Genomic DNA, 16438 nt, shown 5'->3' with positions numbered 1-16438 from the left:
GTAAATTTCCTCCAGTATGCGAAGCGGGGTGCGCTCTTGAGTCTGTTTGCCCATTTGCACTTTAATGGTTTTTTTTAAAAAGAAAACAAAAAAGATCACAGGGTGAAAAAGGGTACAACCCACTTGTTGCTACGTTGTGGTGTTGGTTTTGTCTGTGTATCTTGGTAATATAATTGAGTGGATATGCTGAGCTACAAGCTTTGTCTTCAAAGCGTGGCAGGGCAAAAATTGCATACAAAACATCCTCCTTCTAAATAACTAAGCAAACACCAATTAACACAGAGACAATAACTTCCAGTCATGAGGCATTGTGTCAGTTCTGTTGTCCGATGGGAGGGAAGAGCACCCTATTATTCTGGATTAGGCACGTAACTGAATTCCCATTGTAAAGCTGAGTAACAAAAGGCTCTTTATGCACACGTTGTGTTAGTTTTAGGACATGCCAGTTTTGCTGGCAGAATGAAACCTAGTGTTTGAGAAGGCCAATTGGGGCATCTCACAAGTGTGGTGTGTTCACTGAATTTGCAAAATGCAAAATAATCTTTTCTTTTCTTTTTAATAAAAACAGGGGTCTTAGCTGAAACGTCAAGTTCTGATTCGTGAACCAAGCAAGGTTTACGTATAGGGGTAACAGAGTTGCATGCTATTTTCAAAACTTTGCTTTTCGCAGAAGATTTTCAAAACTATGCTTTTCACAGAAGATACTCAAGTGCTCGCAAAGTATTCCTGTTTTGCATCTACAAATTACTAGCTCATCTCAAAGGAATCCATTCATCTTGAACCTGCCATAGAGGATGCTCGCTTCCACGAACGATTTAACCTAGGGGGGCACACTGTTCTGCTAGCTTTGGGTCCTGAATTTTTAGTTCCATCCAAAATATCAATTGGCAACCTTTGCACAAGGCTTCCATCTTTCTGCACTCAGGCCAGCTTCTTACGCAAGGTCTAGGGTTTCAAAAAGTCCATGTTCCCATTGGCCCTTTAGCGTCTATTAAATAAACAAAAGAACTCGTTTGCCTAATTGTCACCTCGGATGGTCCCAAATCTGAAACGTTTTCCCGTCCAGGTTGGCTTTATTCCCTAAGCTTTTTGTCTCAGTTGGGTAGGTAGTGGTGTCACTGAAACCACCAGCAAGAGAGTCCAGCGTATCTGATCAGACAAGCAGGAGTTGTGTAACTTGAAACTGAGCCCTCTTATTTTAGGTTCACCAAACCCTCTTTCCACAGAGTGGCTGGAAAGCTAAGGGGGTTTAAAAGCTTACCCAGCCAAGCTTGATCAGCATGAAAATTTCCCAGCTGAAGTGTGTTAACACACTCTCATATAAATTATTTTCAGATATCTGTTCTTGTCACTGGGGTGCTTTAAGGAATACCATGTTGACATCAGTGTAGTGTACATTTTCAGCCTGTAAAGGTTCTGAGTTACCACCTCCAATGCCTTAAAAGTTGGAGGCAGGGTGGATAAAAATCAGTGATTTTTTTAAATAAATAAAGCAGATTTTTTTTAAAATTTAAATTGGATTTTGAAAATAAAATGCTTTTGGAGGAAAAATCTTTCTAAAGATAGTTTTCTGTTTAAGTTACATTATAGTCCAAAGGCTATTCATCAGGAAATAAGGCTTTGTTTAAAGTTTTTCATGTGTGCTAAAACTCAGCCTAAGTTTTGTTTTGTTTTAAAAATGTTTTAACCACATAAGTTAACAAACATGGATGCATTTGCTATAATGTTATTGTTTTAGTTAAATAAATTGTTTAAATTGTTCTTAAGGAAATGATTGTTTTTCTCCTTCTAATAAAGTACAGCAGAAAAGTCCAAATACAAACAGTTAACTTATTCAACCTCACAGGAATTTCACAATTATCTGTCTATGTATTTCTAATCGTATAACCAAATCAGTAATTTTTGCTATACAGTAACTGTAAAAATACTCTGAAAATTTATACCGACTAGTGATTTAAATCCTGATTTAAATCAATTTGATTTAAATCAAATCCACCCTGGTTGGAGGTGCACAGAGGATAGAGGCAGCTGGTATATAAGGAGAACACCAGGAATAACAATAATTTTATCATTTCTACCCCACCCATCTGGCTGGGTTTCTGCTGGGAAGTCTGCGTCCTTGTGTATCTATCATTTGCTACACTTGCTCTGGAGTTCTTAGACCCCAGCCTGACCATAACTCTGGGAAGACCTAATCTGAGGGAGGGGGCTCTGCTGAGGTCCCTAGAACCGCTAGGGACCTGTGAAGAGCCTTTAGCTTCCAACGCGCAGCCCGAGTTTCCCAGCCCCAATGACACCTTCCTTGGCTCCTCTTAAGGCCCTACACACCTGGCTTGGTCATTTCCCTTTGGCTTCCAGGTTCAGATCCAGTGGAGGCTTTGCTTACCTGGCTTCCAGAGAGGACTTTGGCACCAGGTGTCTACTTTGGAGGAGGGAGAAGGCAGGGAAGGCCCCAGGTGTGCCCAGGGATCCGACAGATAACCAGGAAGGAGGAGCAGCCTGAGAGGATGAAAACCTTCCATCTCAGCTGGCTCTTTGTTGGGGTAACAGCTCCCCATTGGGCTCCCTTAGGCAACTTTTGCTTGTCTTGTTTCCTAGTACTTGACACTGTACAAGAATCTGCATGCAGTGTCCCTTGTGACTGCATTGCAAGTGATGGGAAGGAGGACATGATTGGCAAGATACTCTTATGGAGGATGAGCCTGAGAAGCTCCTCTGAAACCACAGTCTTTTGCAACCCACAGTTTGAAATTTGCCACAGCAGTAGGTAACTTTTGAACCTCGTTTCTTCTGTCTCTCCCAGGTAGTGGTGCTACAGCTGTGGTCCAAGCGGCGCTATGCAAACCCAGGCAAGAACGCGTAGCAATAAAAAGGATCAACTTGGAAAAATGCCAGACCAGTATGGATGAATTGCTTGTAAGTTAAACTGAGTTGAAGGACATGTATACATGTACATACTAGGCTCCCTAACGTTTGAATGATGTTCATGAAAATCTAGTATTTTTATAACAATGAAAAATTCTTAAAGTTGCTGCCCACCCAGGATCTTTAATCAGGTAATGGAACCAATGGCCAGTTGGCATGTTTCATCTTTGTCTTTTTATAATTCAAGAAAGGCCATAGTCTCAAAATTCATATTTGGGTTCAAACATTTATTCAAATTGAGGGCTATAGCTTTCTGGCCCCCTTCCCAAATAATATTTGTGCACGTAGGGAGATGTCCTGTGTTAGTTATATTCAGAGTAGACCCACTGAAATGAATGAATTTAAGTAAAGTTCATTACTTTCAGTGGGTCTACTCTAAATATGACTAACACAGCAATCACCCATATAATCTTAGTCAAGGCTAGTCAGTGAGTTGCCTTCCAGATGTTTTTGGATGTCCAGCATGGCTGGAGTTTTGGTCCAGCAACATCTGGAGGGCGTGATGTTGGCTATCTCTGATTTTTCCACTCTGAAAGCTGCAAGTAAAAGTTGCTAGTTTTTAAAAGATGTCCATTCTGCAACATAACTTTAATTCCCTAGCTCTACAAAATAATGCCTCTCTTGGGTTTGAATAGCTGGAACATATTTTATAGAACATTTTTGTTTCCTTGACAAAATACTATACTTGCATTTTGCGTTACTTATAGAAAGAAATTCAAGCCATGAGTCAATGCAACCATCCCAACATAGTTACATATTATACGTCTTTTGTGGTCAAGGATGAACTCTGGTTGGTTATGAAACTGCTAAGTGGAGGTAAGTCTCTGTAGTTTATCTAAATTGATGCAGTGAGATATTGAGATTAACTTTAGCTAATCAAATCTGTGATCGTGAGCGCCTAAATCATTGTTTCCCAAACTTGGGTCTCCACCTGTTTCTGGACTACAACCCCCATCATACCTAGCTAGCAAAACCAGCAGTCAGGGATGATGGGAATTGTAGTCCAAAACCAGCTAGAGACCTAAGTTTGGAAAACACTGACCTAAATAGAGTGTTGAAATTCTTTATCTCCTTCTGTTTTTTCCTCCGCTTCAAGGCTGCTTTTATAGTAGCATAGTTCATTATCATAAAATGTTCAATAAATCCACAACAACACTAACAATTTGGTATGTGTGGTATAAATTTTTAAAGCTAAGCAAATAGTTTTCTTTAGAAATAGGCTGCATGTTGCTACACTGACCTGTAAGAGGGTGTGTGTGTGTGTGTGTGTGTGTGTGTGAGAGAGAGAGAGAGAGAGAGGTTTTTTCATTTGTGAAAAACAACACATTTTGGGGAACGAGTCCTGAGAAAACGAGGCAGAAGTGTTCCCTGCTCCAGAGTGAAGGCAGTGCTAAACCCCTTATTAATGTCATAATCTCCTACTCAGGATATCATTTGGCTCAGATCACTCCCAAGGAAGAGAGAGGGCCCTAGTTTTTAAGGCTTGTGGTGGCATATGCCCATATTTGTGTTTGGAACTGAAGAAAGCATTTGGCTCACCTGAAAGCACAACCTCTATACCAGAAATGTTAATGGGGTAACATTCAGCAAAGCTCTACTTATTGGAGGTCTTTGTATGTATGTCAGGGTTGAGTTGAAAACGAAATGCTAAAGTATACACCATTAATCTTGAATTGCAAGAAGATTTCCTAAAAAGAATATTTCTCTTTTTATTCCATTATATGTACACGTATAAAATCTAGGCTCCATGCTGGACATAATAAAGTATGTGGTCAACAGAGGAGAGCACAAGAGTGGAGTGCTTGAAGAATCAATAATAGCAACAATTCTTAAAGAGGTTTTGGAAGGCTTAGATTATCTACACAGGAACGGACAGATTCACAGGTAAAAAAAAGCTAACGCCCCGTGTGTATTAGTACAATTTCTCTTCCACGATTTTCTAAAATGGCATTTACATACAGTGGTACCTTGACTTACGAATGACTTGACTTGCGAATGTTTTGAGTTACAAACAGAGTTCCGTCCGCCATTTTGGATGCGGTTTAGATAGAATTTTTTTCGACTTACGAATTTTTAGATAGGATTTTTTCGACTTGTGAATTTTTTTTATTCCCCCCCCCCATTGGCTTCGACTTACGAAGGTCTGTTCGGAACGGATTAAATTCGTAAGTCAAGGTACCTCTGTACCCCTTAATTGTTAGCATTTCTAAGCAGTATATGTAAAAACAAACCATATATAAACCATGGCAATAATTTTTTTTGCCATGAAACAAGACAAACAAAAAACACTACCCTAAAATGCAAGCTAGAGCAAGAAAGTCTTTGTCATATACCAGAAGTCCAGGCAGGAGGGTGCCTTGTCGAACCACAGGTTTCAGACCACAACACTGAATTTTGCCTCCTCCTTTCTGATTGGTGCCCAGAATTTGATGCTGAGAGGAACAGAGAAGGAAGCAAAACATCTGTGGCTGGGAGTACTGATGCTTCCTGGTTTCCACTTGGGTTCTCTTCCTATGTCACCTCATCTAAAGAAATTAAATGGGATGGTTGATGGTGGAATCTTCAACCTGCTCCAACCCTTTATTTGCTATGTAGTAGAGTGGGAGCATTTTGAAGGGCATAGCCGGTTGAGATGTGGGGGGAACTTTATATCCCGTGATCTGCAGCACTGCAGAGACTTCCAGCTCGGCATGTGATTTAAAAGTTAAGCTTTCAAGTGCGTGGAATAATACCCATTTTTCGCAGTCTCGTTTTGAAAGTGGCAATTTCAGTATTAACGAGAAGATCATATAATCACTGCGTTTTGAGTAGCTTTTAATTTATCCTGTGGCATGTTTCTCAACAAAAAAAATTCCGTCGAGTGTGATCATATTCTCGTTTACTTGAACTGAAATGACTCCTATTCATCCATTTTTATAGGGATTTAAAAGCTGGTAATATTCTTCTGGGGGAAGATGGCTCGGTACAAATAGCAGGTAATAATCATTATCATCAAAGCTTCAAAATGTGTATGGAGAATCTGAAATGCGCTAGGAGATCCAATTGAAGTTTTAACCTTTTAAAAATGTTACCAGGTTGAAGAGCCTGGTGTTCATTGATGACAAGCCATAGGCTGAAGCACCCACTATATGCTTAGAAAATGTTTTTGTGGGTTGTGCGGTTTAATCCTTGCAACTCTGACATGACTCTACTTAGAAACCCTTAGGCAAGCCATTGCTACGTCTTCCGTCTGCAAAACTTTATTTTTAAGATACATACAGAGAGGTGATGGATAGAAGAGGGAGACCTTGGTGGAAGACGGGTCAGAGTGGGTTTTCCTCAGGGTGTGAGGCTGAGGAGGAGGGAAGCTTCTTCAGGGTGAGAGCAGGGATGACTCACTTCCTTGTATGTGGATTGAAGATATAATATAATTATTATTAGTGATATCCTCAATGTTTGTTATTTCTCTGCTTCTTCTTTTCTTCTCTATCTTTTCTAGTTCTTTTCTTTTTCCTTTCCTTTTTTAATTTTATTTGTATTATTTCACTGTATTGTGAAAACTTTAATAAAATCTTTGGTGGTGGTGATGGGTGGGACCAAACAATAGTTGGGTAGTATTGACAGTTTTTTTTTTTACTGATATATGATAGTAAAGTGATTTTTCTATGTACAAACTACTATGTAAGCAGAAGGATGTCCCTTTTAAAAAAACTATGGTCCATTGTTCTAACAAGTTCGGGGGGTGGTGGTGGTGTCGGGGAGGAAATCAAAAGCTTTTCCTTGGCCTTTTATCAAAATAGCAAGGAGACATAAATTGACAAGGGTGGAAATTTTATTTTTGTACCTCTTTTGTAGTTACTTGATGAAAGATTTTCATGAAGCTAATTCATTGTGGTCACTGAACCATCTCATGACCAGTGTTCCGCAGTAAGGGCAGTTTTGTATACTTTAAGCTTACACCTTGGCACAGTGCTTAGGTCTTAACAGTTGCACTAACACAGTTACGTGACTTTTAAAAGAAAACAAAAAAACATGCTCTTCATGTAGTTGCATAGTTTTACTTTGCTAGACAGGCAGAGTTATAAAGAGCTTTTTTCAAGCTACTGAAACCCCACCTCCAGAACAATGGAAATCTTGTTGCTAGCATTTCGACCCCAGGCTCTGGGCCTTCAGCAGGTGTTGATCAACAACTTAGGGCCATTTTTTCACTTATCCATTGGTATCGGTATGGTATCCAAATGGTATTGTTGGGCCTGGGTGTTGTACAGTCGTACCAAGGATCCCAAACGTCCCGGAACTCGGACGTTTTGTCTCCCAAATGCCACAAACTTCGAAGTGATTGTTCCGGTTTGCGAACGTCTGACGGGGCTTCCTCAGCTTTTTATTGGCTGCAGGAGCTTCCTGCAGCCAATCAGAAGCCACGCTTCTGCGTAAGGGTTTGATGAGCGTGGTTTAGGAGATACCTTTTTCGTGCCGCTTCTCTCTGGCTGGCGTGAGCTGTCAGTTTGTGAGATTAGTTCATAGGACAGAGATGGCAGATACAGAGGCAGTGGTACCGAGTCAAAGTATTGTCCATGACAGCAGTCATTTGCCATAGCTCAGGCAGACATGTGTTTCCCCTTTAGATCTCCTATATTCCCACGATACTAGATTTCCAGAATACTAGGCATTAAATCAGGCACCCCCAAACTCGGCCCTCCAGATGTTTTGGACTACAATTCCCATCATCCCTGATCACTGGTCCTGTTAGCTGGGGTGATGGGAGTTGTAGTCCCCAAACATCTGGAGGGCCAAGTTTGGGGATGCCTGCATAAAATAATAATAGTAAAGAGCTATCCACATGCTCTTAATTCTAACACCTACTGGCCGAAATAAAACAAGGTCTGCCTAACATATTTTTTTCCTTTTTCCATGTAACTGTTAAAGATTCATTCCCCGTGTTTGCATTCATGGGATTGTTGTCTATCACATGAAAGTGTATGTTTACATTCCGCAGAGTCGGATGTGATGAAAACAGGATGTTTGTGTTGCTATGTTTCCTAAAGTGGGACTATTGTCCTTTGTTCTTTCTCTTTGGTGTCTGATGCTAGAGAGAGAGGGAGCCATGTTGCAGTGCTCCGTGTGTGTTTATATGTAAATAAAAGTAGATTAGCCAAATGCTGAGTTCTGTTACGCAACTGCGGAAACCCTGTGGATCCGTAAGTGTGCTGATGTCAGTTGGCATCAGTTGCTGTGCTGTTCGGGCTGGAGAAAGCTTTTGAAGCTCCCGAACGATCGACCAGGAGGAAGAGAACATGCCAGTTGGGCATGTGTTTCTGCCAGGGTCCTACTCGAGAGTAAGAGATTCTAACAGTAACCTACTACATTTTATTTCTTTTTCTATGTTCACAGTCATTTGTGTGTGGTAATAACTGTATTAGTCCAGAACCTGGAAGCCAACTCCTAGGGGCTGAGTCCCCCTCCCCAAATTTTTTTGAGAGCAGCCCCCCCCCCAGTTGATGGGTATTGCCATTCAGACGGGGGGGGGGGTGTCGCATCATGTGATTATGTTGGGCTTGCCTTGCCCCCCCCCCAATTATTTTATTCAAGTTAGCACGCCTGGCTCAGAATAATTCTGGAAACTTGTTTGCGGGGCATATTGACAGCATTGGATAAGTGTTGGTGGCAACCTCTTAAATTATCTGTAATGACTTTGTTGGTGAAAGCGATGTTTGCGGTGGTCTGCTTGTCTACCACAACACTCCATATCGTTTAATCAAGTCTTTGTTTTCCTCCCTCTTCCTTCCTCCCGCTTGAACTCTTGCTATTTAATATCAGGAGCAAGAACAGAGGGCTTGTCTTTAGTAAAAATTCGGAATGCCACTACTTTAAGGTGCTGTAATTTTATTCCAGGGGCCAGTGAATTTGAACTGGCTGCATAAGGAGGGGCAGAAGAAACAGATGCTGATAAAGGTTTCTCTGCGCTCAGGAAAAGTGAGCTGTTGTTGTTCCTTTGATCAATGTCTCACAAAGAGCATCTTGATCAAGTGGCTATTTTTCTGAAGGGTTGCTTCCCCCCCCCCTTCCTTCATTATATGCTAGAAAAACTCCTCTGCTCTCCTACTGTTTCAGTTGTGTTGTGGATATCTTTGGAGAAAACAAAGCAGTTCAGACAAAAAAGGCATGCATGTGGCTTTGAGGATGTGGTATATCGAGTACAGAACTTTTTTTTAAAAAAAAAAACCCTTCAAAATAAGAATGGTTCCCTCATTGTGGGCTTCCCATAAACACCTGCCTAGCGAATATAGGAAATAGCCCTTGTCGTCCAGAATTCCTTGGTCTGTTCACGCAGCATGACTGCTTTTATTAATTGCTTCTTTATTTACACCCACACTTGCCATCTTAATCAGTTTCTCCCACAGCCCTCACATGACTGTTTAAAATTCTCCCTCTGATCTTGCAACTTCCAAAGTTACTTGAAGCAGAATATGAAATAACTGTGCAAGCAGCTCTCTGTTGAAACTTTGATGCATAGCTAAAAATAACACTCTTTAAATTCTCAATGGAGCGTGTGCAAAAACTGACCCAGAATGCTGCTTTGGAAGCAATAGACCTCTTGTTCATGTCCATGGGTACTGCATGCCTTAATACATAAGGACAAATATTATTTAAAGGTATGATTCACGAGGGGGAGAGGCGTCTTATGACTTACTATGCAGTTTATAGAAGTGTTATTGTCACACCTACTGAGAAAACATTTAACTTCACAGCTTCATTTAAATAGGCGTTTCATATTTTATGTAGGAATCCAAGTGAAAATAGCATAGTTACCTCAGTATAAGCTAATCAAACACTAAAAGGGTTTCCTGTCTCTTCTATTCCTAGACTTTGGCGTTAGCGCATTTTTAGCCACAGGAGGAGACGTTACTCGGAACAAAGTAAGAAAAACATTTGTTGGTACTCCATGTTGGATGGCCCCTGAAGTCATGGAACAGGTACCTGTGTGATATACGGTTCTCCTGGGCTTCCTCGAGTTCAGCATCTCAGCGCTAAACTAACCTGTTCTGTCTTATGTTTTCATGCAATAGGTGAGAGGCTATGACTTCAAGGCTGATATTTGGAGCTTTGGAATAACAGCCATTGAATTAGCAACAGGAGCTGCACCTTACCACAAATATCCTCCGATGAAAGTAAATACAGTTCAGAAAATAAGAATGAAGTCTAATTTTGTATAGAAAGTAGCATTGGATAGACAGCACTGTTGTGATTCCCACCTTCCTTCATTTTACCCCCTGCTAAAAGTATGAAGTGATGTTGCAAAGGGGTTTGTGTGCGCCATCTTGGAACTTTGATGGTGGGCTTACCAGATGAGACACAAAAGGGCGTTATCCTCCTCCTTCCATGTGACAAAAAAAGAGGCCTCAGCAGTCCAGTGGTGTTCTCTTCTCTTTTGGTACAGATTGACCAATGGAAACCATGCAGCAACATTCCCAGGAGCGTTCTTGGGAGCAACACTACAATGTGATGGACTGTTGTTCCTGTGGAACCTTCTTTCCCAGTTTCGGAGGGAATGCCACTGGGATGCTGAGGGCAGCCTAGCTTCCTGTTTTGAAACAGCAGTGAAGCACTTCTTTCATAATTAAAAAAAGAGAGATACTCAGGCCAGGTCGCCCAAATTTCTGAGAATATGCCAATCTCTCTCTTTCTCTCTCTCTCCCATCTGTCATGGAGTAGCACAGGCACCCCCAAACTCGGCCCTCCAGCTGTTTTGGGACTACAATTCCCATCATCCCTGAAACCACTGGTCCTGTTAGCTAGGGGTGATGGGAGTTGTAGCCCCAAAACAGCTAGAGGGCTGAGTTTGGGGATGCCTGAAGTAGCAAGTTGTCCCATGGAAGGAAAGCAGGATGTCATTCTGTGGTGAATTGTCAGCAGAGTTTTACAATACGATAAAGTAAAATCCATAAAACCCAATGATTAAAACCAAATCAGAACAATAGGGTGGGTTAGGAACCGTGAGAAAAGTAGGCACCGGAGCTTTCTAGCTTGTTTTCTCTAAGGTGACTAACATAAGCTTCTTTCTGAAAAAGGATTGCCAAAATAGCACGCAACAGTGGCCTGTGTTGAATCCCTTGTGTGCTTAAAAGAAATCTTGTCAAGCTACCAAGTAAAATACCAGCCCTTCCTGAGCAAATCCGAAAATGTGAAGGTTGAGATATGCATTGCAAGATTGGACGGCATTGCTAGTTATTGTTGTTTGGGGCTTGTGTGAGTGCCAGGTGCACTGATGTGCCAAGTTGATGTTTGTTTTGATTCAGGGGTCTGTTAAACATGCGTAAGTGCGTACACATGTACACACGCACTATCGCTAAGATGGCCAAAAAGGTCTGAGCAAACTGATCCGAACATTGAAAATGTCTTATAGTCAATGTCTGCATAACAGCTTCCTCCTAGGCTGTTGACTTGCTGAAGTCTTTCTCCTCCCTTCTTCCTTCCCTATATCCTTTCCCCAAAGGATGTGCCAACATCAGTGATGCCAATTGCACAGCCAGTGCTAATATTCTCTCCCCCCCCCCCATTTTTTCCTCTTTCAGTCCATGGGACTGACTGAGAATGACAAGCTTATATCCACTCGGCGCAAGCATCTTTGTGTATGTGCTTGCATGCATCTGTAAATGCTCATATGCAAATCTTTGTGGCCTTCTAAATGGCCTCAGTCCAGTATACCTGAAGGAGTGTCTCCACCTCCATCGTTCTGCCTGGACACTGAGGTCCAGAGGACTTCCGGTCTGCCGCGCTGGAAAATGGAGGCGCAGAAACCTCGCGCTGCGAGGTTTCTGGCATCGCGGAGGGGGGGGAAATCCGCGGGGGCACGCGGATCCCCGTAAATACCCCTGGTTGAGCGTCCAGGGGGCAAATTTTGCCTGGCGGAGCTCCAGAAGCGACTCCTCAGCTGCCCAGGAAGCCCGCAAGAGCCCCTGAGAGCCAGCCGAGTGGCAGTCGCGGGAGCCATTTTAGGCATACCATCGTTACCTCCAAGAAGCGAAGCTCCGAGCCTCCAACCTGCAGGCGGTGGATTCTTCCTGAAAAAGTTACGATCTGGACGAAGTAAGTTGAAACCAATCAATTTGAAACAAGAATTTGGCAGTGGGAGGCGGAGATTAAAAAGGGAAGTCATCTCCCCCCCCCCGATTGAGTAACTAAAGATCGCAGCAAGCTAGAAAACCCAGAAATGCTGTAAAAAGAGCTTTTTCCTGAGGCAGAGTAAAGGAAAAAGTAAGCGGTGTATTTATCTCTGCAAAAGACTGAGATCCAGCATGAGAAAAGCCCCCTGCGAGCCTGGAGTCGGGTCAAAGGAAAGATCAGTCAGTTTGCTGATTAACGTCACAATACAAAGGAATGTGACTGGCTGAATGTGAGAGACTGAGAGCTGTAAACAGTGAAAGAGGACTTGTTTTGCCTTGAGGCTGCTCAGTATTGACTCTGAGGAAAAGAAGGAGTAAAGAGAGAGATTCTGACCAAGTGGGACTGGATTCTTGGCTTTTTGCCTATTTGTTCACTTTTCATATATATTGGACTAAAATTCCAACTCCACGGCCGGTCTGTACAAAGATGGAGGAGGTTTTAGACAAAGGAATAGGAGAGAAGGTTCCAGAGAGTGGACAGGAAGTCACACAGTGGGACTTAATATTGGCAACAATTTTGGATCTTACTAAGCAAGTGAGCATCTCCAAACTTGATGTAAACTTTCTGAGAGAAGAGACTGTCGAGACATTTGTTTTTGACTGTAAAACACAGGATCCAACAGATATAGAAGATCAGGAGAAGGGAGAAGAAAAAAGATTGGAAGACCAGGACTGTGCTGGAGTGACGTATGTAAAAAACATAGAAGAGGAGAAAGATAATACTGAAGGAAAATATGCTGAACCAATGGATTTATTTCCTGAAAAGAACACTGTTCTACTGGTGGGAGGGGTGGAACAGGGAAGGAAAGTAGGAGAAAACACTGTTTCACTGGTGAGAGAAGTGAAACAGGAGAGGGTAAAAGCAAAAAAGCACCCCCAAAAAGAGGTTGGGAAAATCAGCGCCCCGGTGAGAGAGGGGAGGACACAAACAGTTGGGGGGCAGAAAGAGGATGAAAAGGTGCAAAGATACAAAGTGATGGGATTACAGAAGAGGGGGGCAAGAGTTCGGCAAAAGTTGGTATGGGACAGACTAGGGGTGGGTTGAGAGGTCTTGGATTATTTGGTATTGTCTGAAATAATATGGTCTGATCTCGGAATAAGGATTGTATGAACCTGGCTGATTCATCTGGAGACTTCGATTCCAGGGAAGGGGGGGTGGGTGGAAGTAAATGGGTAATAAATTAGGATGTGAATCTTATATATTTTTGGGTAAGGGAAAGAGACTAGGGATTAGATAATAATAATTTTGGAGAGAGGATGTTAAGAGAAAAGAGGTTAAAGTACAAGGAGAATGGATAATAGCAATGAAAAAGATGAAAAAGTTGAAATTCAGAAAAAAGAATGTGAAGTTAGAATGGGAAAATGCGAGAACTATTTTTAACAATAAGAACTCAAGAAGGGGAAATGAGGAAGTCTGAATCTGTTTTTTTTGTTTTTTTTGTTTTTTGTCGTTTTTTTATGTATTTTTCTTTTTTGTGCCTTTTTCTTTTTTCTTGTATTTCTTGTTAAAATCCAATAAAAATTATATTAAAAAAAAAAAAAGACACTGAGGTCCAGCACCGAGGGACTTCTGGCGGTTCCCTCATTGCGAGAAGCCAAGTTGCAGGGAACTAGACAGAGGGCCTTCTCGGTAGTGGCGCCCGCCCTGTGGAACGCCCTCCCATCAGATGTCAAAGAGAAAAACAACTACCAGACTTTTAGAAGACATCTGAAGGCAGCCCTGTTTAGGGAGGCTTTTAATGTTTAATAGATTACTGTGTTTTATTTTTCTGTTGGAAGCCGCCCAGAGTGGCTGGGGAAACCCAGCCAGATGGGCGGGGTATAAATAATAAATTATAATTATTATTATCATTATCATTATCATTATCATCATCCAATTTTAAACAGAAATAAAATTAGTATATATGAAGTAATTTTTTGAGGAATTTAAAATATTGAGTCATTTATGAATTATGTGTTAATTAAAATGATAATGCATAAGGTATATATTAATCTTGTCGGTTTTAGGAATCGGGAATCTGTTCTAGGTTTCGGCTTGAAGTATTGTTGGTAATTTATACCGGGAGGTGATGGGCCATAGCCTAAAAAAGAAAGTGGACGACAGATACAACTTATGTTCCTTCATTATTTCATGCAATACAGGAATAATAAGGCAGGAGTCTATGAGGCAAAGACCCCCAGAAATACCCCAACATATGTTAGGGTCACAAGTGAATTTTATTTAGGAGCATAAAAGGGGCTATGAACTTACAGAAAGTGAATGCCATATTTATATAATGACATAAGAATACCGGTAGTTGCCATAATATGAGCGTGTATATTTTGCAGTGGCTATTTAGATGTTCTGGATACTGGTCTTAAAAAAATGGCAACCCACAGGACAAGTTTGAACAAGCTCACTCTCCTTGGCCATGTCTGTCACAGTGCTGGAAAAACACTGCAAATTCCTAGGATCCAGTTTCACATATTCAGAAACTAACCCTTTACAGAGCTGAATATAGCAGTGTAAATTCCTAACCAAACAGGCTTAAACTTTTCGGTGCCTAAGAAACCAGATACCTGGTATGTTTTTCGTCCTGGTGTTGCAACTTCCGCGACTCTTGGCTCAGTGCTATGCTATTAAAGTGGATGACCTCTGGCCCCTCAATTTGATAGTAACAATAGCAGACAGACGTATTGAAGATGGCAGTGCCTGGGTTTCCTTTTGATTTCGGAAAGAGTATGCCTGTTAGCAAGGGTGTTGTGCAAAGTCCTTAAAGGCGCCAGTGTGTTAGGCTCATGATACAACTTGCATGAGTGTGTACAGAGTGCACCTGAACAAATTAGGAAGGTACAGATGGCTGGGATCTCAATTAGCACTACAGTGTGTCCTGCTGCCGTGTAAGCACTGGTTTTTTGAAAGGTCAAGGGGCAGAATATTGGTCCCGGCAAAAAAGATTCAGTACCTGGGCCCCCAGAAACACCCCCTATAGTAGGGTAGCATAGATGAAAATCATGCCAATATATTTCACACCTAGCAACCAATGTGCCCCTTGGGTTTCAGATAGTACATGGGTAGACGAGTCTAAAAAGCCTGGCACACAAATTTTCATGTCCGTATAGCGGTTGCGGTGGCTCGTTTTCCAGAAGTAATGTATTTAGTGTTACTCTGGAAGTGTATACAGTGAGACCTTGACTTACGAACGAATCGACAACTGAATTTTTTTGACATACGAATGGGGCTAATAGCTGCACGCTTACAAATGTCTCGATATCCGAAAGGAAACTGCGGCGGTTTTAGATAGGAATTTTTCGACTTACGAATTTTTAGATACTGTATATTCCTGCGTATAAGACTACTTTTTAACCCAGGAAAATCTTCTCAAAAGTCAGGGGTCGTCTTATGCGCCGGGTCGTTTTTCTTATATGGTGAGTATATCCCAAACTCTATATTTTAACTGGAAAAGTTGGGGGTCGTCTTATACGCCCAGTCGTCTTATACGCCAGAATATACAGGGTTGCTTCGACTTACGAATTTTTCCATTTCCAATGCATTCCTATGGGAAATTGCGTTTCCAATGGCGTTTTTTCGACTTACGAAAAGGTGCCTTCGACTTACGAAGGTGCCTTCAGAACGGATTAAATTCGTAAGTCGAGGCACACTATACTTGATTCTGTCTAAACAAGGCCTCCTAGGAGAGTTAACGCTAAATACAAGATTCATCATAATTTGATTCGCCTTTTGTATATTTTTCTAACTGTTGTCATGACATAGTGTTTGTTTTAACTTGTTTGTCTGGTACTGTTTCTCTTGTCGCCTTTGGTTTTAAAATAGGTATTAATGTTGACATTGCAAAATGACCCTCCAACGTTGGAAACAGGTGTGGAAGATAAAGAAATGACAAAAAAGTACGGCAAGTCCTTTAGAAAATTAATTTCGCTGTGTCTTCAGAAAGACCCTTCTAAAAGGTATGTCTCTTTAAAAGAAAAGGGAAGTGGGAAGGCCAGAGTTTGCTGAAAGTTATGCAAAGCTTCTCTGGAGTAAGGAAGGGAATAACTTTAAGCTGTCTTGTTTAACAGAGTTTCTTTTGTTTAAAGGTCCATCTGAAATATATTGGGCATCATGTTGGGTTATATATAGAGATGCCATTTTCAGCACACTTGAGAATTTGATTCTGAGAACTTCAGGCTGTAGGAACATTGGCTATGAAGACTATATGCAGTATTTTTGCATTGGGAAGCCATGTTTCCTTTTCTAGAGATGGGTCTTCTTTCTGAATCTTGCTTTGGGAAAACTCAGTAATTATTTGAGATGTTATTCTGGGGGGGAAACGGGGGAGAGAGAGAGATAACCACCCGCCTGTTTCAGTCACCTTACCGAGTCCGCAGAA

General features: G+C 41.5%; 1 protein-coding gene across 4 annotated transcripts in view; it reads left to right on the top strand.

Annotated features, from left to right (window-relative positions):
• STK39 (serine/threonine kinase 39) overlaps window positions 1-16438 on the top strand; it is a 114207-nt gene that overhangs the window by 44344 nt on the left and 53425 nt on the right. For all 4 annotated transcript variants that reach the window (XR_009558334.1, XR_009558335.1, XM_035133106.2 and 1 more), the window contains exons 2-8: window positions 2804-2916; window positions 3633-3741; window positions 4668-4809; window positions 5845-5900; window positions 9769-9878; window positions 9972-10073; window positions 15883-16016. Coding sequence is in view for 2 of the 4 variants with exons in the window: in XM_035133106.2 (XP_034988997.1) it covers window positions 2804-2916; window positions 3633-3741; window positions 4668-4809; window positions 5845-5900; window positions 9769-9878; window positions 9972-10073; window positions 15883-16016 (766 nt within the window). In the remaining 2 variants the exon portion in view is untranslated. The remainder of the gene's footprint in view (window positions 1-2803; window positions 2917-3632; window positions 3742-4667; window positions 4810-5844; window positions 5901-9768; window positions 9879-9971; window positions 10074-15882; window positions 16017-16438) is intronic.

This window comes from Zootoca vivipara, chromosome 1, assembly GCF_963506605.1.
Source record: "Zootoca vivipara chromosome 1, rZooViv1.1, whole genome shotgun sequence".
Classification (NCBI taxonomy): Eukaryota; Metazoa; Chordata; class Lepidosauria; order Squamata; family Lacertidae; genus Zootoca; species Zootoca vivipara.
This window is presented reverse-complemented; position numbering and strand designations above follow the sequence as displayed.